The sequence below is a fragment of the Budorcas taxicolor genome, chromosome 15 (genome assembly GCF_023091745.1).
Source record: "Budorcas taxicolor isolate Tak-1 chromosome 15, Takin1.1, whole genome shotgun sequence".
Classification (NCBI taxonomy): domain Eukaryota; kingdom Metazoa; phylum Chordata; class Mammalia; order Artiodactyla; family Bovidae; genus Budorcas; species Budorcas taxicolor.
The window spans coordinates 59,771,717-59,797,991 of NC_068924.1; the positions used below are offsets into that span (position 1 = coordinate 59,771,717).

The following is a 26,275-nucleotide window of genomic DNA, read 5'->3' on the forward strand; positions in this document are numbered from 1 at the left end:
CCAATTCAGAATCACCACTGTACTTGCCATATAAATATAATTTCCTGTCTCCTTTCTTCCTCCCTCCCCCAACCCAGTTGCACCCTGGGCATAAGCACTTCTTCTCTCCTCATATATTTCTATTTGCACACATGGCACAGGGTGACAGCCTATTGACAGTGTTTCATATTACAGACTCACAGACCTAGGAAATACTGTAGCTGGCAGCAGGCAACCACTGAATGTCCGTCATTACTTTACTCTCATCAGCACTCACCTGAGTGGTCTTTGTTGATTCTGCTTTGCGTTTGCTTTTGGCCAAGCAACCCCAAACCAGGCCTTTTACTTAGAATTCTCGCTTATTGCTTTTTGAGAACAAAACTGCTGCTCTTTCTTTCTGCTAAACCCCACTTGAGGAGGCGTTGAGATCTGCTCAGAGGCAGGAGGGAACTAGAGCCACTGATTTAATAAAAACAACTGAGGATCACCACTGGGTCCAAATTCCATTTAACTGAGGACATTTACATCTGATTTGTGAAGATCTAGAATAACATGGACTTACGTGGTTTGATCACTCCCTTCTAAATGATGTCAGAAAAAAACATACTGTTTGGGTGAATTGTAAGTCTCAATAACATTCAGCAGCACACGGGGCTATTAATTAAGGTTAGCTTACAAATGCTGCTGCCACTGGCCACAATTTCTAAGTGATTCTCTTGCAAAAGAGAGCAGAGGTATTTTTACCTTTTTGTTGTGGTTTGCTTGTTTGCTTTGTTTTCTTGATCCATACAAAAAAATATTCAGTAATTATGAACAATCAAGAACAAAATGGAAATTCAGGGTTATTACGCCACAAAACTACATCTGGATTTTGAATCACTTCTAACATGTCCTGTTTTATAAACCTGCCATAAGTACACAGATATAACACTTATTTATAAATGGTGCCATAATTTCAAAATGTTTCTCAAGCATTCAGACACATTGCTTTCAGTTAGTTTACTTAAAAATATGCAGCTTCATCCCAACACTTAATCAGGTAACAAAGGCTAGAGGTGGGACAGAAACATCCAGAAAATTCTTTCTTCCAAGGACAATCACAAACGCGGGTACATGGTTGATTAACATCTGGATCAACTTAAGGGTGTTTGCAAACCAGCAGGAAATAAATTTCGGGAGAACACCACAGACTTGAGGATGGTTGCTTTAGTATTTAATAATAAATGATTTCCAGTTGATAGAAAAATATTGAAATGTGACTTATATATATGAGGCTGATTCAAATTTGATAAGCATGTCCCCAAAGGAAATTACTGGGTTTATTAAAATCCTCGGAGGGTTGAATTGAATTAAAATAGTCTTATCCTATAGTCCTTGCTGAAGGTAGAGTAACTGCCCTCCAGTCCACATGGTTGGTGATCACAGAAGGGCAAAAGAGCAAACTGTTGTGTCTGCAACTTGAAATTTTGCCTCAGTGTGCTCTGCTTTTAGTGGTGTCAGTCCACATGATCCAGGCGATCATAGAAGAAGGTCAATAATAAAGAGCAGGGCTGTTCTTAGTCTGAAGTTAAAAATGGCTACGAACTGCCAAGATACTCTGCGTAAGCCATCGTCAACAAAGTACATGTCACTGCCTTGCTGGTAAAATGTGATGTGTTGATGACTGTTATATTACATCTAAAATCACATTTACGAGTAATAGAAAAGTTCAGTTAAGAGTTTTGCCTTACGTCTCCTGGTACACTGATAGAGTGTTGTGTGATATTACCAATTTTCGCTTCAGACATGTTCACACACAACAGTGAAGACTTCACAAGAATCTGCGCATTTGATCCATGGTGAAATCACAGCATTTTCATAGCAAATCAACTTTTCCTTGGCAGCAAAATGATAGGTACTTTTTCACCTAGAGAAATGCCCTTCTTTTCAAGGAATCTGGAAAAAAAATAAAACTAGTTCTATGTCTCTGGGGATTGTAATCCAGTTTTTATAAGAAGAGGCCCAGCAGGTAAGAATCCTACTGGCCCACTTTGTGACCGGGAGCATGTTCCTTAACCCTTCCCGTTCAACAAAAGGAAAAGCGAAATAGGGGCACATGCGATCTTTCTTTCATACGTATCACAAAGGTGTCCTGGAATGCCTTCACATCTCTAACACTGCACAACACATAGAGAAGAGGTCTGCAAAAGGGCAAATTGTTGTGTATGCAACTTGAAATTTTGCCTCAATGTGCTCTGCTTTTAGTAGTGTCGGAGGCAGCAGGAATTTATTCATGCGACCTGACTGATTTGCAGACTGGGAGTAAATGCTAGGCCTTTTGCAGCGATTACCAAGAGCCCCCTTCAGTAGAAATGATCTACTGCCTTCCTGCACCACATTACAGTGGTGGATTGAGGAGTGAGCCCAGATGAGCCATTCTGTACACTTCTAGCCAGGCTGCGATTTATACTCAGATGGAGATGCCAAAGGCTTTCAGAGGAAAAAAGAAGAGCATTTCTCTGGAAAATTTTTTTACCAGAACTAGAAACCAAACTCTGGTGTGTCACTGATATTTTTCTTAAAAAATAATTCTTTCTCCATAGCAGAAAGAAATTAAAAGGTAAATTATCTTCCTGTAGTATTGTTACATGTGACTGCTAAGGATCTCCCTTGACCCCTTAAGAAAAATCCCCACATGATTTTTTCCCTTCAAGTGGTGCATATATCCTTTCCTTAAGTTTCGGTATTCAGGACACAGTCCACGGCTTTTGGTTACTGAGCTTACGTCAGAAATGATCCAGCTTCACTCTGTGAACAACATCTAGCTGTGCTCGTGAGGAGTCCTATTACCACAGGCCAAACCAAGGGGAAGTGGGAAGAGGAGAAAGCAATTCATGTGGGGTTTGGTGGCCATCAGCCATTTCATTTTCATTTAGCAAATGTAGGATTTTAGCATGGAACCTTGAAAAATAAAGTGGCTGAGCCAGAAAAATGTCGGTTTGACTCAAATTTAGCATTAGGTAGTCAAAGAGTCTTTGTTACTATCAAATTATAGATATATATATATAATTTATATATGTAATATAGATTTATTTATATATAGTACATATACTACTTGACCCTACTAAATATAACTCTCTCTATATATTATATATACACACACTACAATTATCAGTCTATTTTATTATCAAATTATATATAAGAATAAAAAATATTTTGCTGTTGTTGTTTAGTCACTATATCATGTCTGATTCTTTGTGACCCCCATTGACTGTATTCCACCAGGTTCCTCTGTCCATGGGATTTCTCAGGGAGGAATATTAGAATGGGTTGCCATTTCCTTCTCCAGGGACTCTTCCAGACCCAGGAATCGAACCCAGGTCTCCTGCACTGAGAGGCAGTTCCTCTACCCCAGAGCCGCCAGGGAAGCCCATGTAAAATGAATAATATAAAATTATTTCTATATATATAGTACATATACTACTCTTGATCCTACTAAATTTACATACATATGTAAATATATATACACACACTACAACTGTTAGTCCATTTTATTATCAAATTATATGTAAGAATAAAAAAGTATATATATAATAATATATGCTATTTGATCCCACAAAACTATTTTTCAGTAATAACAAATATTTTCCTTTTTCTTTTCCTGGGAGAAAATACACCTAAGATAGATCACTGTCATTGCTTTGTCGAGTTTTGTTGTCTTTCTAAGAACAGATTTGAGGCATCAAATGCCACTGTGTAAAATGGAGCGAGTATGGTATAAAATTAAGAACGATGGCTAATCATCACATCACATCCTAGCAAACACATAAGTATGTCCACACACCTATCCCAGTGAAACAGAACACGAACTAGGATGGCTCCACCAGGAATTCAGCGCGTGAAGGTACCAGGGAATGCAGCTTTGTGGATGGCGACAGCATGATGTCTGTGGCTTGAGGGCCCTGCTGCCTGCAGATTCGGGCATAATTTGCTCTGATCTCCACCAGTTGCTTTAACTCTGTTAAAAAAATTATTTTGAGAGACAAGTCAATGTATTTATAGCAAATGATTAAAAGTTCAGGATGATGAAAAACTCGAAGATCCTTCAGAAACCCTCGACTCCCACGCCAGACTCTCTCATTACACACTTGACTTGCTTATCACATCAGATATGTGTTAACATTCTTTGGATTTCTACAGAATGGCAGTTGCTAGAGAGGGCTTCCTTCCAAGCTTTTTATAAAGCCTGAATTGGAAGCTAACCTAGAAGTGGTCTAAAAATTGAACCCACTGAAAAAATGGTAAACACAGCATTGAGAACCATGTTCAGAGCTGAAGACAAATGGCATAAAGCACTCTTTTAATTTTGTTAGGGGTTTGTGTGAAAGACACCATTCTAACAGTGTCTGATTTGTTTTGCCAAAACAAATCCATTTTTCAAAGACCAAATGTGATTCTTCGGTGACTTTCACATGCTGAATGTTTTTACATTATAGTACATAAAATAAGTTCTTACTAGGCGTTTAGTTTTGAAAATCCCAAGCTGCCTTATTTTCTACTACATACTTAAGTCAGTAGGTCACAGAAGAATTATGAACAGCATGATTCATTAAATGTCCCTTCACAAGAGTATATATGTACATGTATATATATGCTAGTAGCATTTCTCTCTTTTTTAAAGCATTCTGAGTGTTTAGATGTCTACCAAATGATTATTTCTCATTTAATTATTTCAGGAAAAACAATAAAATGGCAGTTCATATAATAAAATAACTTTCTAATAGCAACTAAGTTAGACTCTGCTATCAGTTAGATTTTCTAGAACATATATCACCCACTGAAAAGATCTTAGACAACTGGGGGAAACCACTAACACTTTCACCATTAAAGGAATATGAGGACCCATTTTAAGAGGAGAAGAAATAGCTCTTTCACATCATAGTAATCAATGTGGTTAAAGAATTGAAGACACAAAAATGAATGTCTATTTAGCCTTGTCAAAGGTCTACAGAGCTAACAAGGAAGAAAATGGTAAGAAGAGTAATGTTTGCATTTTCAGTTTTCTCTTTTCCTTTTGCAGTTTTTATGTGTAACAAGCTTGGTTCTGGGAAGGTAGCCTACATTTCTCTCTGTGTTTTGGATACCTCTCTGGCTAGGTTGGAAAAGGCAATGGCAACTCACTCCAGTACTCTTGCCTGGCAAATCCCATGGATGGAGGAGTCTGGTGGGCTGCAGTCCATGGGGTCACTAGGAGTCGGACACAACTGAGCGACTTCACTTTCACTTTTCACTTTCACGCATTGGAGAAGGAAATGGCAACCCACTCCAGTGTTCTTGCCTGGAGAATCCCAGGGACGGGAGAGCCTGGTGGGCTGCCATCTCTGGGGTCACACAGAGTCAGACACGACTGAAGCAACTTAGCAGCAGCAGCAGCAGCTGGATAGGTTTCCCGTTATTTATCTGAAAGGCCCAGTGAATACAGTGGGGCCGGGAGGGTGAGGTCCAGGCAATAGAAGGCCATCCCAAGAGTACGAAAGATTAAGCATAAATAACAAAAGGACTAGGAAGGTAGCTTCTACCACACCACTTACTAGTCAATTACTTCAAGTGTGTTCATATACTTAACTAGATCCAAAACTCTTTCAGGGAAGGAAACCTGGCTTACATTTCTTTTATTAGCTACGGAATACAGAAAGCTGTCAATTAGTACTTGCTGTTAAGAACAACATCACTGGTTCATTCTAAGTAATTCTTCTAAATAATTACATAGTGAGGGTCACCAAGAACTGGGGTGAGGTGTAATGGTGAATGATGGGGACAAATACAAAGAATATAAAGATTAATGCCCTTCTTTTATGTAGGATGGTGCTGGGGGAATCTGTGTGGTATCCTCAGAATAGTGTTAGGTATCCACATAAATCCTTGTCTTCCTGCATTTTAGTTTTCATTCCCTTATTTTTGCCCTTTCTAGGCTAAGTGTAAAGATAGGATTGCAACTGTTTTAAAATTTTTTGGTTTATATATCTTACATATGACATAGGTCCATCTAGTCAAGGCTATGGTTTTTCCAGTGGTCATGTATGGATGTGAGAGTTGGACTGTGAAGAAAGCTGAGCACTGAAGAACTGATGCCTTTGAACTGTGGTGTTGGAAAAGACTCTTGAGAGTCCCTTGGACTGCAAGGAGGTCCAACCAGTCCATCCTAAAGGAGATCAGCCCTAGGTGTTCTTTATAAGGACTGATGCTAAAGCTGAAACTCCAGTACTTTGGCCACCTCATGTGAAGAGCTGACTCATTGGAAAAGACCCTGATGCTGGGAGGGGTTGGGGGCAGGAGGAGAAGGGGATGACAGAGGATGAGATGGCTGGATGGCATCACTGACTCGATGGACATGAGTTTGAGTGCACTCCAGGAGTTGGTGATGGACAGGGAGGCCTGGCGTGCTACAATTCACGGGGTCTCAGAGTCAGACACGACTGAGCGACTGAAGTGAACTGAACTGAACTGAATAATAATTTTATGGTGGCTTTTAAAAGAGATAACCTAACATTAGTTATTTTTAAAATCCCAGGTAATTCATTTCTAATTTTTTTCCCCCACATCACGTGGCATGTGAGATCCTAGTTCCCTGGACCAAGGATTGAACCTGTGCCCCCTGCAGTGGAAGTACAGAGTCTTAACCACTGGACTGCTATGATGTCCCCTGAATCTTCTGATTTCTTTTAAAATGTTATCAGTTTTTCAGGATATCCTGAACATTCTGTCTTTGTTAATGTAGACCTACCCCAGAAAGGGGTTTTAAATTCCTCAGGATAGGTAGGATGAAAGACAAGAATTGGTTTAATACCAAATGTTATATTCTCTTCCATTTCTAACATTTATCAAAAAAATTATTGAAAGACAGACAAGATAATAAACAAGCATATATTTACTTATTAGTAAACAAAATAAATCTGTAAAGTGTATATTTGTTTTTTAAAGAAACATTAAGTTTTAAATAACTTGCAAAGTAGGAAATCAAGGATGCCTCACTTTCCTTGGGTCCATGCTAAAAAATGAATACCTTCAAAGGAGGCCTTTTAAAATTTCTACAACTAAAGCCCCTTGGATAAAACTCAAGACTAACAGAACTTTCGTTGAATGCTTTAGATCAAACAGTGGTAACAGTGAGCTTCCAGCAAATAAATACATGGAATTTAACTTTGGTAGTATGGCATACAAAAGTGTGGAGTAGGATAGTCATTAAAAATCATCATGATGGGATATAAAATTCAGTAAAAAAAAAAAAAAAAAGCTCTTTGAAGAAACAAGTGAATGCTTTAATTCTTCAAAAACATGATGGAAAAGAAATCATCACTCATACCTCGCTGCGTTCTAAAGCTACGCCCTGTAGACACACAGATGACCATGTCTCGCTCGACATCATCCCACGAGTGAATTGGCTCTCCGTCGGGGGTGTACAGCGCTCTGGCCGGGTGGGCCAGCTTGAGACGAGAGGAGCAGTCATTCAGGAGCTGAAACACAAAGAGACACATGCTGGGTGGGTGTGCGATGTCACAACATGTTTAAGTGTTAAAGAATCAACTCCTTGAAGAGAACTATTATCATGATATAAGTATTCATTTTATTTATAATTGCTAGAAAGAGGTATACTGAGTAGCAAAGGGAACTCTTCTCAATACTCTGTAATGATCTATATGGGAAAATAATCTTAAAAAAAGAAAGAGTGGATATATGTATATATCCTGATTCACTTTTCTGTATACCTGAAACTAACACCACATTGTAAATCAGCTATACTCTGATAAAAATTTTAAAAGAAAAGAAAGAGGTATAGAAGGAGATGAGAAGGGTTTACAAATGTTCCGTAATGCGGTTAGACAGTGAGGAACTTCAGTGCTTGTCAGTGGATTCGTCCTTCTTGTTCTCTTCAGTTCAGTTCAGTTGCTCAGTCATGTCTAACTCTTTGCAACCCCATGAACCACAGCACACCAGGCCTCCCTGTCCATCACCAACTCCCAGAGTTACTCAAACTCATGTCCATTGAGTCGGTGGACATGTCCATCCAACCATCTCACCTTCTGTCGTCCCCTTCTCCTCCCACCTTCAATCTTTCCCAGCATCGGGGTCTTTTCTTTTCTTTTCTTTTATAGTTTTTTATTTTTTTAATTTTAAAATCTTTAATTCTTACATGTGTTCCCAAACATGAACCCCCCTCCCACCTCCCTCCCCATAACATCTCTGCGGGTCATCCCCATGCACCAGCCCCAAGCATGCTGTATCCTGCGTCAGACATAGACTGGCGATTCAATTCTTACATGATAGTATACATGTCAGGTGACCAAAGTATTGGAATTTCAGCTTCAACATCAGTCCTTTCAATGAACACTCAGGACTGGATTTCCTTTAGGATGGGCTGGTTGGATCTCCTTGCAGTCCAAGGGACTCTCAAGAGTCTTCTCCAACACCACAGTTCAAAAGCATCAATTCTTCGGTGCTCAGCTTTCTTCACAGTCCAACTCTCACATCCATGCATGACCACTGGAAAAACCATAGCCTTGACTAGACGGACCTTTGTTGACAAAGTAATGCCTCTGCTTTTTAATGTCCTGTCTAGGTTGGCCATAACTTTCCTTCCAAGGAGTAAGCATCTTTTAATTTTGTGGCTGCAGTCACCATCTGCAGTGATTTTGGAGCCCCCCCAAAATTAAGTCTGCCACTGTTTCCATTGTTTCCCCATCTGTTTGCGATGAAGTGATGGGACTGGATGCCATGATCTTAGTTTTCTGAATGTTGAGCTTTAAGCCAACTTTTTCACTCTTCTCTTTTACTTTCATCAAGAGGCTTTTTAGTTCTTCTTAGCTTTCTGCCATAAGGGTGGTGTCGTCTGCATATCTAAGATTATTGATATTTCTCCCAGCAATCTTGATTCCAGCTTTTGCTTCATCCAGCCCAGCATTTCTCATGATGTACTCTGCATATAAGTTAAATTGTTCTCTATTTTTCCATATAGAAGAGACTCCTTTCTGTTTAAGAAATGGCTCAGTGTGAAAGATCTTGACTTGAAGAATCTAGATTTGTGAGAATAGCTCAAATTTTTTTTTCCAATAAGCAATGCACTAGAAGGACAAAAGCACTGACCTGGTTCTGGCCTCTGTCTGACCTCAAACAAGTCAGGCAATGTGCCTACGAAAGTCTCTTCAACTATAAAATCAAATTTTGGTCTAATACCTCTTGGATTCTATGATTCTATTATCATCAAAGGTTTTTTTTTTTAATTGGTAAATTAAAAAGCTATCTGTTAGAGCCTAATCCAATTTCTCTCAATTTTCCCTGAAACAGTAAAAAAAACACATGCACAGATGCAAAGTGTCAACAGTTTTAAAAAAGATCACTCAACCTGTTGCCAGACCCTGAAGAGTGGTTCCATTAGTGTGCATAAGACTTTAAGACAGAACATATAAGCAAGCAGGAGGAAAGTAAGACATTTCCACACACCTGCCTGACTTCTACCTATCATCCAGGCCAGACAGCAGCTCTCTCAAAATGAAAGGGCCAGGTTCACATAGCTCCAGTCACCTAATACTTCTTTTTATACATCAAATTAGGGGCCACAGCTCACAGCAATTGAGTTGTAGAACTGGGCAACTTATGGTATCTTGCATTTGGAAAATGGTTCAGAAATATGAAGGAAGACAAGAGAGTGATGAGATAATGCAATTCAGAGACTGAATTTTTCACCCAGTATTTTGAGCAAGGGATGGATGCACTGAATTGAGCAGTAACAGAAATTATCCCAGAATACATTCCTGTTGTAGAAGGAGTAGTCAGACAGGAGCAGTGGGAGGAAAGACTTAAATGCAGTCCCACACCCCTTGCTGAATAATGGCCAGTCAGCAGCAATTTGATTCTGATTCAGGATATATAGGAGGATCCTACAGCTCCCAAGTCAAAATTTAGGGGAACAAAAGAAAACTAATGTCTCCTGTCAATAGAGCTCTCCTTGTACAAGGATATACAAATAGAAAAATGAACCTCAGCAATAAGAGGATTGTGAAAATATTCTACAACATAAACAGTATCTGTACACAAGGTGAAGAGGTTTTTTAAGATTTAGAGCACAAATACATTTTAGAGTATCTGTATTGTGCTCCCCCAAATTTTAATAAAATATGACTTCCACAGAGACACACACACAGAAGTGAGATGACAATAGCTTAAAGGAAAGGAGCATTGCTGAGATGTAGACAGAGATAATGATGGTGATGGTGATGATGATCATCATAATAATAGCAGTTTAAATTTACTGGCACATTTCTATGGGCTAGAAACTTATTTAAAAATTTCTAAGGATAACATAATTTTATTTTGTGGGAATAATTATTATCCTCTTTTTCTTGGTGAAAAAAAATGGAGAACAGAGAGGCTAAATATCATAACCAAGGTCACACAGCTGGTAAGAGAAGAAACAGAGTTTTAAATCGATATGAATAGAGAGCTAAATGAGGGGCAACAAAATGAAAGATTCAGTAGTAGAATCAAACTCTGTCTTACAAACAGAAAAAAAGCAGACTGAATATTATAGAAAACCAAATTGTATTAGAGAGGACTAAGTTGAGAAAATCTCCTAGGATATAGAGAAAGAATAAGACAAAATTTATAAGAGAAAAGTTAAACAAATGTCACATCAGGACATCAGATATTAAACCTATACAATATAGGTATTAGTGGAGAAGAATTCAGAATATATAAACTTAAGGAATTATATTAAAAAAACAGACGAAAATCCTCTTTTTTCAAACATGTCTTCATATCAAATAGGTTAACCCAAGATACGGCAAAGTTAATGAAAAAATGACTAACATTTAACTTTAACTAGGTTAAAAGTATGAATTTCAGACAAGGGGGGAAAATTCAGTTATGTTTAGACCTGTTTTCTGTAACACTGACTACTAAAGAAAATGAGCCTTTTAGGGGAAAAGGTTTCAGTGTAAGAATTCAGTTTTCAGCTAAATTAATACTTTGGTTACAGGAAACAAAAGGTATTCTTACATGTAGAAAAATTCAGAAAACATATCGCTCAGATACATTTCAGATTACTTAAAAAATGAATGAAATTCCTTCACCATGGAAAAGTCATAGTATAAAGTGACTAATATTAAGCAGTAAGATCACTAGAACATGATACAACTGTTATAAAAAATGGTTAGAAAATAAATCAATTTAAAATTTTAAAATAAGTTTTTATAGGGAAAGTAAAAATGTAAAACATCACTAAAAAGGGACACGGGAAAGGAAAAAATAAAAAACAAAAAATTCCAACTTTCTAGCTGTCTATGGAGGGGAAATGATCCTGTTTCTTCTTTTTTTTCCATTGTTAAGAATATTTAAGACCTTCTAGAACTAACACCCCCAAAAGATGTCCTTTTCATTTTAGGGGACTGGAATGCAAAAGTAGGAAGTCAAGAGATTCATGGAGTAACAGGCAAATTTGGCCTTGGAGTACAAAACAAAGCAGTTGAAAGGCTAATAGAGTTTTGCCAAGAGAATGCACTGGACATAACAAACACCCTCTTCCAACAACACAAGAGAAGACTCTACACATGGACATCACCAGATGGTCAATACCAAAATCGACTGATTATATTCTTTGCAGCCAAAGATGGAGAAGCTCTACATAGTCAGCAAAAACAAGACCGGGAGCGGATTGTGGCTCAGATCATGAACTCCTTATTGCCAAAATCAGACTGAAATTGAAGAAAGTAGGGAAAACCATCAGACCATTCAGGTATGACCTAAATCAAATCACTTGTGATTATACAGTGGAAGTGACAAATAGATCCAAGGCATTAGATCTGATAGAGGGCCTGAAGAACTATGGACAGAGGTTCACGACATTGTACAAGAGGCAGTGAGCAAGACCATCCCCAAGAAAAAGAAACAAAAAAGGCAAAATGGTTGTCTGAGGAGGCCTTACAAATAGCTGAGAAAAGAAGAGAAGCTAAAGGCAAAGGAGAAAAGGAAAGATACACCCATTTGAATGCAGAGTTCCAAAGACTAGCAAGGAGAGATAAGAAAGACTTCCTCAGTGATCAGCGCAAAGAAATAGCGGAAAACAATAGAATGGGAAAGACTAGAAATCTCTTCAAGAAAATTAGAGATATCAAAGGACATTTCATGCAAAGATGGGCACAATTAAGGACAGAAATGGTATGGACCTAACAGAAGCAGAAGATATTAAGAAGAGGTGGCAAGAATACACACAGAAGAATGATACAAAAAAGATCTTCAAGACCCAGATAATCAGGATGGTGTGATCACTCACCTAGAGCCAGACATCCTGGAATGTGAAGTCAAGTGGCCCTTAGGTAGCATCCACTACCACAAAGCTAGTGGAGGTGATGGAATTCCAGCTGAGCTATTTCAAATGCTAAAAGATGACGCTGTGAAAGTGCTGCACTCAATATGCCAGTAAACTTGGAAAACTCAGCAGTGGCCACAGGACTGGAAAAGGTCAGTTTTCATTCCAGTCCCAACGAAAGGCAATGTCAAAGAATGCTCAAATTACCCCACAATTGCACTCATCTCACACGTTAGCAAAGAAATGCTCAAAATTCTCCAAGTCAGGCTTCAGGAGTATGTGAACCATGAAATTCCAGATGTTCAAGCTGGATTTAGAAAAGGCAGAGAAAGCAGAGATCAAATTGACAACATCTGCTGGATCATGAAGAAAGCAAGAGAGTTCCAGAAAAACATCTATTTCTGCTTTACTGACTATGCCAAAACTTTTGACTATCTGGATCACAACACACTGGAAAATTCTACAAGAGATGGGGATACCAGACCACCTGACCTACCTCCTGAGAAATTTGTATGCAAGTCAAGAAACAGTTAGAACTGGACATGAAACAACAGACTGGTTCCAAATCACGAAAGGAATATGCCAAGGCTGTATATTGTCACCCTGCTTATTTAACTTATATGCAGAGTACATCATGAGAAATGCTAGGCTGGATGAAGCACAAGCTGGAATCAAGATTGCTGGGAGAAATATCAATAACCTCAGATATGCAGAGGACACCACCCTTATGGCAGAAAGTGAAGAACCAAAGAGCCTCTTGATGAAAGTGAAAGAGGAGAGTGAAAAAGTTGGCTTAAAACTCAACATTCAGAAAACTAAGATCATGGCATCTGGTCCCATCACTTCATCACAAATAGATGGGGAAATAACAGAAACAGTGAGAGACTTTATTTTCTTGGACTCCAGAATCACTGAAGATGGTGACTGCAGCCATGAAATTAAAAGACGCTTGCTCCTTGGAGGAAAAGTGGACATCACATTAAAAAGCAGAGACATTACTTTACCAACAAAGGCCCATCTAGTCAAAGCTATGGTTTTTCCAGTAGTCACGTATGGATGTGAGAGATGGACTATAAAGAAAGCTGAGCACCAAAAAATTGATGCTTTTGAACATCATTTGGAGAAGACTCTTGAGAGTCCCTTGGACTGCAAGGAGATCCAATCAGTCCATCCTAAAGGAAATCAGTCCTGAATATTCATTTTAAGAACTGATGCTGAAGCTGAAACTCCAATACTTTGGCCATCTAATGCAAAGAACTGACTCCTTGGAGAAGACCCTGATTCTGAAAGATTCAAGGTGGGAGAAGAAGGGGGTGACAGAAGATGAGATGGCTTCATGGTATCACCGGCTCAATGGACATAAGTTTGAATAAACTCCAGGAGTTGGTGATGGACAGGGAAGCCTGGCGTACTGCAGTCCATGGGGCCGCAAAGGGTCGGACATGACTGAGCGACTGAACTGAACTGAAGGATATTTATTTTTACCACTATATTTGTTATTGTTCAGTCATTCAGTCATATCCAATTCTTTGCAACTACTTGGACTGAAGCATACCGTGCTTCCTTGTCCTTCATTATCTCCCAGAGTCTGTTCAAACTGATGTCCATTGAGTCAATGATGCCATCCAAACACCTCATCCTCTGTCACCTGTTCCTCCTCCTGCCCTCAATCTTTCCCAGTATCAGGAACTCTCAATAGTCTTCACCAGCACCAGAGTTCTAAAGCAGTAATTCTTTGGGACTCAGCCTCCTTTATGGTCCAGCTCTCAAGTCCATACATGACGACTGGAAAAACCATAGCTTTGACTCTATGGACCTTCGTCAGCCAAATGATGTCTCTGCTTTTTAAATACACTGTCCAGGTTTGTCATAGCTTTTCTTCCAAGGAGCAAGCATCTTTTAATTAATCAATACAATAAAACAAAATCAAAATAAAAGAAATGGTTCTGAAAGAATAGGTAAAATCATCACCATATGAACTTAATATGATATCATTCTTAGAAAATTCATGTAAATGGATGAGAAATTAATAAAAAGAATGCTTAATAAAGTTGTCAAACACAAAATAAATTCTAAAGCATTGATTGTTTTTTGTTGCTATTCACCAAAGATATGTATTTAAGAAATACAATTCATTCCAACATCAAAGCTACTCAGAGTGACAATTAATTTAAAATATTAGGCCGCTATAAAAATTTTAAAATTTTATTGAAGGATAAAAATATTTATATATATATATATATATAAAACAATGTCACACAATTCAATCTGGCTGTGAGGATCAAATTTTCTAAAAGGTGTCGATTCTTATGAAAGTAATTAATAGCCTAACACAGCTATAGTCAAAACTTTTGTAGGATGATTTTAGGGTGCTGAAGTGCAATTACAAAATTCAACTATAAAAATCAACAGGGCTTCCCTGGTGGCTCAGTGGTAAAGAATCTGCCTGGCAGTGCAGGAGAAATGGATAAGTCCCTACTCCGGGAAGGTTTCTCATTATATGGAGCAACCCGTGTATTATGCCTGTGTGCTAGAGCCCAGGAAACTGTAAGGACTGAGCCCACAGGCTGGAACCACTGAGGCCCACGTGCACCAGAGCCTGTGCTCTGCAACGAAAGCCGCCTCAGTGAGAAGGCTAGGCACCTTAACTAGAGAGCAGCCCCTACTTGCCACAACCTGAGACAAGCCTGGGCAGCAATAGCTAAAGACGCAGAACAGCCAAAGCAAATGAATAAAGAAAGAAATTTTTAAAAATATCAGCAGACAAGGGTAATTAAGTAGAAACTGAAAAGCACAACAATAGGAAACTCCTATCAGATTTTAAAATATATTAAAGCTATAATAATTCTAAAAGTATCAGCTTAAAAGAAGACGCTAATAAGAATTCAGTATATATAACCATAAAGTTTGTATTCCAACTCACTGGGAAGAACAAAAATGATTATTCGGTAAGTAGGGCTGAGATAGTAATTTTAAGCCCAAAATAAAGTATAGAAAATAGCTTCACTCAAATTTTACACCAGAAAAAAGTTTTACACAGTTTGAAAAATAAGAGGGAAACAGACAATTATAAAAATCTTAAGAAAAAATTAGATGAATCTTTTTTTTTTGGTCTGTTTGTTGTTTTTATTTTTTATTATTCTTTTTAATATAAATTTATTTATTTTAATTGGAGGCTAATTAGTTTACAATATTGTAGTGGTTTTGCCATACATTGACATGAATCTGCCATGGGTGTACGTGTGTCCCAATCCTGAATCCCCCTCCTACCTCTCTCCCCATCCCCTCCCTCTGGGTCATCCCAGTGAACCAGCCCCGAGCACCCTGTCTCATGCATTGAACCTGGACTCGTGATTTGTTTCACATATGATAATTACATGTTTCAATGCCATTCTCCCAAGTCATCCCACCCTCGCCCTCTCTCATAGTGTCCAAAAGACTGTTCTATACATCTGGGTCTCTTATGACACGAAACAGTGAAAGTCGCTCAGTTGTGTCTGACTCTTTGCAACACCATGAACTATAGTCTACCAGGCTCCTCTATCCATGGAATTCTCCAGGCAAGATACTGGAATGGGTAGCCATTCCCTTCTACAGGGAATTTTCCTGACCCAGGGATCAAACCCAGGTCTCCTACACTGCAGGAGATTCTTTTCCATCTGAGCCACCAGGGAAGTCTTATATCATATAAGGATAGTAAAATACTATTGGAACTTGAAAAATTAAGAATAAACTTTAAAAATACATTAATTTCTGCACATTAAAAAATCTCTCAGACACCATGGCAAACTGGAAACTTGTCATAATAAATCTGACAAGTTATGCATAGCTTATTGCCATAGAAAAAGAAAATTTATATTAGTGTGAAAAATATTCACAGACTACTAATAAATGGTAAAAACCAAGCAAAACAAATAAAAATCACTGTTACAAGTAATTGAAGACACATAAATTGAAACACGGATATAACATTCTCTCCTGTCAACTTGCAAATACATATTTCTAAGTGACTGCAATTAGCATTGTTGATTACTCATGTAAACAGCATGTTAGTAGGACTCTCATTCAAACTTGTGGGAGCATCAGGTGCTGAAATATTCCTAGAAAACAATCTGATGATAGCTGTCAAAATTCTCCAACACATCTACATAATTTGACCTAGAAATTCTAAGAATTTATTTGGCATAGATAATCAGAAATTTTAAAAAGATTTATGTGTAGGTAATGTTATTTGGATTGTGTTTTATGATAGCAAAATTAGAAACAATCTAAATGGCAAACAATAGAAAACTGGATGAGTAAGTAATAATCCAACCATTTGACAGAACATGATGATGTCATTGAAAATAATGTTTTGATAAAGAATATTAAATTATGCAGGCAAAAAGTTACAAGAGCTTGTTTGATGAATAATAACACATATTAATGTAGTCTAACATGATGACAATGGCAAACAAATGTATAAATATATAGAAACCATGTGAATAGATCTATTAAAATTATAATAATTGTGGTTATTTGTGGGAGTCAGAATTTTCATTTCCTTCTTGGTGCTTTTTGTGTTTCTAATTTTAATGCAAAAATGACTGTATGCTGTTCTACAATTAGAAAATAGAACAATAATCTATTATTCAAATAATCCAAAATTTCATATTAATTACAACAGATTCATATGGTTTCATACAGTTTTGCAGTTTTCCTAAATTTTCCATAGTAATAGTCACTATCTTCTGCGTAGGCTGCCAAAACAAATACCACCAGTTCTGGAGGCTGCTAAGTCAAGACCAAGCTGTGGTTTAGTATGGTTTCTGGTGAGAGCTCTTCCTGGCTAAGAGACAGCTGCCTTCTTGTAGTGTTCTCATATGATGGGAGAAAAGAGAGAAATCTCTCTTTCTCTTCTTATAAACCCACACATTATTTCAGGTTAGGGCTCCACCCTTAAGGTCACATAACATTAATTACCTCTTCAAAGCCCTGTCTCCAAATACGATCACATTGGAGGTTAGGATTTTAGCATAAGAACTGAAAGTGGGGGAAAGGGGGACCACAATTCAGTCCTAGCAGCTATTATTATGTATTTTTTTCCGCTCCAAGACAACCAAAGAGTAGGATAACTGAGTTTCTACCTTGACTGGGAGAAGTGGGGAGCTGTCCTAGAAATATGTAGATAGGTCTCTGGAAGAGATTCCTGCAGCTTGAAAAAACCCTGATGTTGCTGCTAAGTCACTTCACTTTTGTCCAGCTCTTTGCAACAGATTGTAGCCCATGAGGCTCCTCTGACAATGGAATTCTTCAGGCAAGAATACTGGAGTAGGCTGCCATTTCCTTTTCCAAGGGATTTTCCCAACCCAGGGATCAAACCCGGGTCTCCTGTATTGCAGGCAGAGTTTTTACTGCCTGTGCCACTCCGGAAGGCCCTGAAAAAAATCCTACATAAGGATAACTCTTCTATTTTGCCCTACTTTACCACTAAAATGTCACTGCTGCTGCTGCTGCTGCTAGGTCACTTCAGTCATGTCCGACTCTGTGCAACCCCACAGACAGCAGCCCACCAGGCTCCCCTGTCCCTGGGATTCTCCAGGCAAGAACACTGGAGTGGGTTGCCATTTCCTTCTCCAATGCATGAAAGTGAAAAGTGAAAGTGAAGTCGCTCAGTCATGTCCGACTCTTAGCGACCCCATGGACTACAGCCCACCAGGCTCCTCCATCCATGGGATTTTCCAGGAAAGAGTACTGGAGTGAGGTGCCATTGCCTTCTCTAGTCTATAGAAATTGTTTCCTGTTTATAATTAGGTGGGTGCCCTCATGCTAAATTGCTAAATTCATGCTAAATTGCCTGTCATGTCCTACTGTTTGCAACCCTATGGACTGTAACCTATCAGGCTCCTCTGTTCATGGGATTCTCCAGGCAAGAATACTGGAGTGGGTTGCCACGCCCTCCTACAGAGGATCTTCCTGACCCAGGGATCGAACCTGCATCTCATGTCTTCTGGACTGACAGGCATGTTCTTTACCACTAGTGCCACCTAGGAAGCCCATTATAATCAAGTGAATGAATGTTATTTAATAGAAACGTATACTAAATACAAATAGGAGTTAAATCTATAGCCGTTTCACTTGGTTTTCACAAAGATCTATTTTACACCAGCCTCAGTTAATGAGTTTACAAAAATCTTTAAAAAAAATAAATTTGGGAGGAAAAAAAGACATTTCAGTACAATTAGGTTCTAAAATGTCCAGTTAACTTTTGACCTTTAATGATGTTCTTAATTCTCAGCTTTTCAAATATATGTAAATTTACTCAAGTTCCTCCTTTAAAGTGGGTAATATAAATTACATGTTTAAATTCTACAATAACAAAAGCTTATAATAAACGAGCAATGCTCTTTACATAATTCTTCACCTATTTTGTGAGTTCTCATAGACCCAGTACTCTCAGGGTGGTGCACATGGGCACCACAGAACTATTTCATACTCCCTGAGGACATGAGGTACTGCCCTCTACAAATTAAAAAAAACTCTGTTTCTCATTCATTCAGCTTCCACTCATGCATTCAGAACTCTGCTTGGCTGTGAGAGAGCACATTGGTTTTGAAATTCTGTGGAATCGGAAAGATATTGCAGGGATGGGAGAAGACAGATGCTACAGGGCCACAGAAGGAAGGCTTGGACAGGCATAAATCAGAGAAATATGATGGCCCTGAAGAAAGAGCCACTAACCCTGTGGGGCAGGGGATGCACTGATGACAAATGACCCTGCAGCAGCTGGAGATGAGAGATGCTCCAGCCACGTTCAAAGACTGGGTAGGAAGCATGTGGTTAAATCATCCAGAATAGCCACAGCAGTGAAAGAAGTTGAGGGGAAAACCTGCATTAATGGGATTCAAACACCATCTGGGGGTTTCATTGTAGAAAGTAGAGGGAAGCACTCTGAAAAGCATTCTGTTCCTCATCCTTCGGGTGAAAGTACCAGCCACTGAAACTCTGAGCTTCTCTGGAATTGGCATTGTTAGCCAGATTCACCCAGTAAAATCTGAACCCTACTCTTCCTGTAGTTTCACACCCACAGTCCATTTTCCTGGAGTATTCTTTACAGGCTGATGGCCTGAAAAGACACTTTTCTAATTGATCACGAAGAATCTCAAACAGATCCCTAAAAACAAACACAGAATGGAAAAGGAAAGGAAAGAGATTAGAAAGAACATTTTTTTAACAAAACAAAAGAAGAAATAATATGCAGAAAGCTTTCTAGACATTGCCTAAGTGTCCTTCTATACACCAAGGCCACATTAATCTCCTCCAAACATTGGCTTTACCATGCCATTGCCTGATTCAGAGACAACTAGTGGCTCATGTCTGCGGTAGTGTAATGGACTTAGTCTGGGGTAGTGTAATGGACTGAATTGTGTCCTCCCTCACACTCATAGGTTAAGAGACATTAGAGTGCGCTCTCTCTCTCCACATAAGCACAGAGGAAAGGTTGTGTGAGCACACAGTGGTGAGAAGTCAGCCATCTGCCACCCAGAAAGAGAGTCCATATCAGAAACCAACCCTGATGGCACCTGGATCTTGGAATTTCCAGCTTCCAGAAGTGTGAGAAATATATTTCTGTTGTCTAGGCCACCCAGTCTGCGGTTTTTTGTTATAGCAGCCCACGGAGAATATACAGAGAGTATATGGTGTCCACCATACACGCTTTTAAACAATTTCTCCAGTTGTCTGTATCTCTCCCTATTTCTTAGTTCAAGTACCATCTATTAATACTTATTTGGTTTATGAATCTAACACCCATACCTCTGTGTGTGCTGCTCCTCATCCTTACTCTGCCTAAATGTTGACTCTTCCCCATTGATCAAATTCCATCAGAGGTCCTGATCAAGTCCACTGTGGAGCTTTCTCCTTCACCCCAGGTGGGCACGCTGTTCCCTCCTCTGAACTACTATTGAACTTCCTGCATGGACTACTGATGACTTCATCACATGCTGTTAGTACTTCTCTAAAAGAAGTGGCACCTCCCTTAGCAAATGCATTCTTCTTACAATCTGGGTTCAGCATAACAAAATATGGAACACATAGAAAAACACATACTAAAGAAAGACCGTCTCTATTAGATCACCAGTAATAAGACCATCCAATAAACACTTCCAAAAATAAAATCCATCCAGTCTTTTTCTTTAATGTGTGTGCATACATGTTGATAGAATTCAACTCTATATGCTTTATACTATGCTTCCTTCATTTAGTATATCTTGAACATCTTTTTTGTCATTATTCTTTCTAAAGTTGATTTTATTTCTAATATCCCATTCTACATACTATAATTCATTTAACCAACTCCCTATTTGTGAGATTATTTATAATCTTTCTATGCTATAAATAACCTATGATAAATACTATTCTCAAATAACCTTTGCACAAATTCAAGAAAATATCCTTGGGATAGGATTCTATAACAGAAGTGCATTTTCATATGATTTGTATAGCCACATGGTCCTGCAAAAAGTTTCACTCCTATTAACATGAGAGTGCCCATTTCTCTATAAACCTAAGGAAAGCTTGATGTGTTTTCAAATGTGTTGCCAATTGTAAATATGAACGCAATGAGAACAAGGCTCATGTGCTATTTTATGTCTCCTATTGCTATCATGACTACTGAGGTTAACCTGTCAATTAATTACACTACACTATCAACTTTTCAAACTCTTTTCACACACATAAATTAGAGTAATACTTTACAGCATCTAGCACAGTGCCCTTTATGTACAAAGCTCATAAAATAATTGTATGATCATGGAATAATATGTATGGAGTGCCTTTTACATGCTACGTGAGAGTCACATAAATCCAAAAGTCATTCCTTCACTAGGTGGATGTAATTTTTTAAAAAGTTACTGTAAGTTTTTGCTCTCCTGAGTTTTAAAGTCTATCTTTAATTCTATTGTCTCTGCTCTACTCTTTATTTATTAATCATTTCATATGCCCTCACTAACATATGAGTTCTTGTTGCAATGGTTAGGTACGATTTAATAAACTGTGATTTTCTGAGAAATGCTTCAGCTTTTTTACAGAAATGGTTCTAGGATATTCTCTCCTAAAAAATCTCTCATTCATTTAAAAAAAAACCACTTTCTTTTTCTTCATGTGTATAAAGTCCCTTTGCTTATATTCCTAGTTTTGAATGTATTGTGTGCATTTTTCTCTTTCTCAAGGACAGCAAATCTGTTGTCAACTTCTGAGATGTAATTGCTTTCACAATTGTTATTCAAAGTCCTTGTCAAAGTAGAGTGGTCTCCATCACACTTTGAAATCACCAACCATGAGGGGCACAGCCCTTCTGCAGAGCCCCTGATACTCTAGGTGCTCCCAGCAGCCTCTATGAACTCCTCCAGGCTCATCTGTTGCACTGTCTTGCCTTTTCCTCCATCCTCCACCAATATCTCATCCTTATGTGACTTCCTTTTGTCCCACAAAAAGTTATAAAAACATTTCACAAAATAATAAGAACATTTTTACAATGTAAGATATCACTACAACAAATAAGAATTTTTGAAATTCTACCAAAATCCATTTCCGAGGTACCTAAAGTTTTTATTTAAAGATGAAGACAAATATCAAATTTCAGAATTGTATCCTGATATTGCAAACAATAAATGAACTGTTACTCATCTTTTCCTTAGTCAGTCTTTTAATTTTGGAAAGTGGAAAGTCTGCCATAATTCTCAGACTCTGGGCATCAAGAATATGAAAGGTTTCCTCTAGTGAATACTGTGGTTTTCCCCACAGAAAACATATCTAGAGGATAATCACACTTTTGTGAACCAGTCTTAAAATGGAAGAGGAAAACTATTTTAAATTATTCTCAAGTTTAGATTTTACTCTTTGACTGCTGTGGGTTTAACCGTTATTGTTCTCTGCCAGCCAAGAATCATATTCTGGTGCACACATTATGTCACGCAGAGTTGTACTCCAGATTTTCACACACATAAATTCATTCAATCATCATCTCAACCCTGTGAGGAAAGTATTACTCTCCCATTTTACAGATTTGAAAATGAGGTTTAGAGAGGTAAAATAATTTGCCTGATCTAACAATCTAGAAATGCCACAGTTGGAATTTGAACCTAGCCTTATGAAACATTCTCCTTTCACACTAAATTTACCTCTGAAATAGTTTTGCCCCAGGCATAAGTGCCATCTTCAAGTCTGCCTCCATTTAGGTAAATCCATACTCGTTTTGCATTGGGCTGTTTATACAGGTTGCTCTGCTTGAATGCTGTACATTTAGGTGCAATAAGAGAATTTCTCTTGGATTGCAGTTCTTGGACTTCAGAAAGGTGTGCCTGTAAGAAAAGTAGAGTGCCATGGTTAGAGAACTGTCTGTTGTGTGTGTGTGTGTGTGTGTTGTGTGTGTGTGTGTGTATGAAGGATATGATGAAAGATAGGAATATCTTATCACTGTACATTATGTTGGAAAAAATTTAGGAAATACATTACCATCTCCTATCACTGATTCTTCTGTAATTCCCCTTGCTTCAGTGAATCACTATAGGCAATAAAAGCCATTAGAGTAGTACAATAAGGCACTTATTTTGGCAAAGTACTTAACTTTCATTTATAATTTGGAGAAATGAATAGAGATGTGTTTTTGGATTTGTGCATGGTGTTTCTCCTACTGAGTGATTTCTCTGCACCTAACAAATGAGTTTTTTATTAGAATCACAACATCATTTCCTTTAACCAAGAAACGCTTAAGGGAATGTACATGACTGTTGTTTAAATCTTTACTCTCTCTTTTAAAATACAGCAACCACCCTTATACTCTGCCAGATCCCTGCCAGGCAGCTTTTCATCCTACTTCAAGCATGTCCTAGTTCAATGCTTTGCATTCATTCCCTGGTCAGTGATTTATCCTTCTTAGCTTGGCAAGAAGTCATATTTCTAGCAATGTCAATTTCTTTTTTTTTCTAGTAACCTTGACTTGGGCACACGCCTAAGATTTAGATTGAACACATTTCACGATTTGAGAAACCCTATTAAATAAGAACACATCATTTTGATGAAAAACTTCACAAAGCAAAAAGTTTTTCCCAGTCTCTATCCCCAACCCTCTCTCAACAGCTGACCTTTCTTGTCTTGACTTTTTTATTTCTGGCAATCCTGACTGATTAATCAATTGGACTCAAACTGCTTTTTTAAATTCCTCACTTCTGAATGTCTCCATTGCAATTAGTATTTTGCTCCTTCCTCTTTTTACAGATTGAGACATACCCTTAGGAGTGATGAGCAATGAAGCCATAAGGCTCAACTTGACTACACTTATTATAATTACCTTTGTACATATCCACTGGGCCTTTTTCTCTTCTTTGCTAAGGTCATAATTTCTGGTCTCCATTCAAACAAAACAGACTTTCCTAGGAGCTGGCTGTCTCTTAGATAGCTACTCTCCAAATGCCAACTCAATGCTTGGCATATGCTTATGTGGTCATAACTGACCAGATGCTAAGAATAAATTAATAGCATAATGTAAAAAAAATTTAATACTGTAGTTTTAAAAGCTTATAAAAGAGGCTGAGCCTTTAATGTCTGGAGTCCTAAACAGCATACCTCTGTATGTCTTATGAGGTCCAGGAGTTTAATTTCCTCTTGAGTCTGCTCAGTCCAGCCTCCTTCCACTACCACCAGCTGCACAGGGCTTTTGTTGGGAACCATGGTGGCTGGCTGACATGCTGCTACCCGCCGCCCTGGGGAAAGAAGTCACTAGAAATGTTGTTTCTGATGATAGGCGTTCAGATTTCAAATAAATTGGTTTGGCTTTCTATGCATAAATCATTCCACTTGGGAGCAGAGGCTAAAATACTAAATATATCATAAAAGCGAAGATGCCTAAGGTAATAAGATCTAACAATGGCTCTTCATATGGGAGCTGGAGGCTTTAAATAGCCAGGATATGCATACTCACTGTACAGATAGAAAAGAAAGATAACATGCTGACTTCCACACTGGCCCCAGCCTCTCATCCACGATATGGTTCAGTGGTAATTTAGTCAAATAGAATCCATGACCTATATAGCCCATCATCTCTTCCACTCATGGAACATATGTTTTGTTCTCTTCACTAATAATAAGCCTTTCCCCCACAATTAGCTTAGCAGCCTGGGGATTAAGTATTGCTAAAATAATATTAACCCAAGAGACAGGAGGCCTTTTTTTTTCCTATCTAATAATACCCTGCGAGCACGATTAGTTTCTGACACCTCTGCTGTGTCCTTTGCGCTCTTAAGAAGCTGTAATAAGAGAAAATATTTATTAGAGTACTGTATTCTAAAGAATCACAGGCATAAGTTAATAAGCGTGGTGATTTGTATTTATATATTCTTTCAGCTAGATGACTTTAAATCATTATAAAAGAGGTTTAAAGGTCACACTTATTAAATTGTTTCCTTTTTCTGGGTTGAAGATATACTCAGCACTGAGTCTCAGACTCAGAGAAGTTGATCTCCCAACTTCTTAAGGTACAAATAATGTTTTCTCTGGTATATCCCTTCTAGAAATTGATGTTGAACACCAGCTATGAGTCAGGCATTGTGCTAGATGGTGCCAATCCAAACATTTAGGAGACCAAGCCCTTGCCTCAAAGGCTTACACTCTGGAAAGGAAGCCAAATGTCAAGGAAATGATTACACCAATAATTGATTGTAAGTGTGTTGCACCCCTGAAGTACAGGGTGTGTAAAAAATCATGTAACAGGCCTTTCTGACCTAGTCTGCTGTGTCAGAGAAGGCTTCTTTGAGAAAGTAACACTTAGATGGATAAAATAATAGAAATACTGAAATGAAGTCGAGTCCTAATTTTGTTGCCAGGGGACTCTTAAAATGCAGGTTTTCATACTCTGACTATGAACACAGCCCTCTGGAAATAACTCAGTATTTGTAGAGGATAAAGCATTGGTGCTTTTATAGCTCAAGTTTGTGAAAATAGATCCAGCAATAAAAATAGGTGGCAGCAATGACTTTTCAGGGAAATCAGAACTCTATGTACTTTATTATCATTCATATGCAATTTATGGATGTGAAGAAAACATAATTGAATCAACAGCCAATGAATAACAGTGACAATGCCAGCATGCTTTGGAGGAGAACATAGTGGCACCAGAAAAATACATAACATACATTTATGTTAAATATAGTTTTTAGCTGACTCTATTCATAATGTGCTGGTAGCATTAATTTAGGACAGATAAATTCTTATGGATAATATCTCCATAAATATTTTATTTGTAATGCATTTTGAACACTAAAATTTTGCTTAACTAAAGGCAGTTCTCTGATAGCTTATCATTTACACTGTTGAGTGCCAGGATTTGAACAAGAAACAGCAAAAAACATTATGCATTATTTGGTATTTGCCAATTTGTTTCTAATGATCTTAAGAAAATGAAAGGACTTGCCAGTATCTTTAGCCAGCATGTTTTGGAGATGTACAATGTTTTAAAAGGACATAATGTCATCACAAAAGGTGTGGGTTTGGGGAAAGGTTTTCACAACCAACTATTATTTATGTAGGTAAGAATAATAAATAGAAACCCCAAAAATGCACTGAACAAATTGTTTTTTATTTTTGTTATATTTTCCATATTTTGTTTTATTTACATGAGATTGGGGGTGGGGGGAGAATCATGTGTGTGTGCTGTGTGCTAAGTCACTTCAGTCATGTCTGACTCTTTGTGACCCCATGGACCGTAGTCCACCAGACTCGTTTGTCCATGGGATTCTCCAGGCAAGAATGCTGGAGTGGGGGAAATCAAATCTAACTATTAGAGCACATGAGTACTTTGCTGTTCTTTCTGACTCTAAGTCTCACCTGAATAGCTCTCTTCGGGCCTCTTCTTTATTGGGAGGGCCCCTTGTGGTTCAGCACCATACATGCCTAAAAGGATTAGCCCACCTCACTTGGGAT

General features: G+C 38.2%; 1 protein-coding gene across 1 annotated transcript in view; it reads right to left on the reverse strand.

The window, feature by feature from the left end:
- Window positions 1-3,827: 3,827 nt before the first annotated feature.
- Window positions 3,828-26,275, reverse strand: part of DCDC1 (doublecortin domain containing 1) — a 428,530-nt gene continuing 406,082 nt past the window's right edge. Inside the window, exons 33-36 of the mRNA XM_052652176.1 lie at window positions 23,924-24,060; window positions 22,480-22,659; window positions 7,322-7,472; window positions 3,828-3,976 (exon numbers count right to left, since the gene is read on the reverse strand). Of these exons, the coding sequence (XP_052508136.1) occupies window positions 3,828-3,976; window positions 7,322-7,472; window positions 22,480-22,659; window positions 23,924-24,060 (617 nt within the window). The remainder of the gene's footprint in view (window positions 3,977-7,321; window positions 7,473-22,479; window positions 22,660-23,923; window positions 24,061-26,275) is intronic.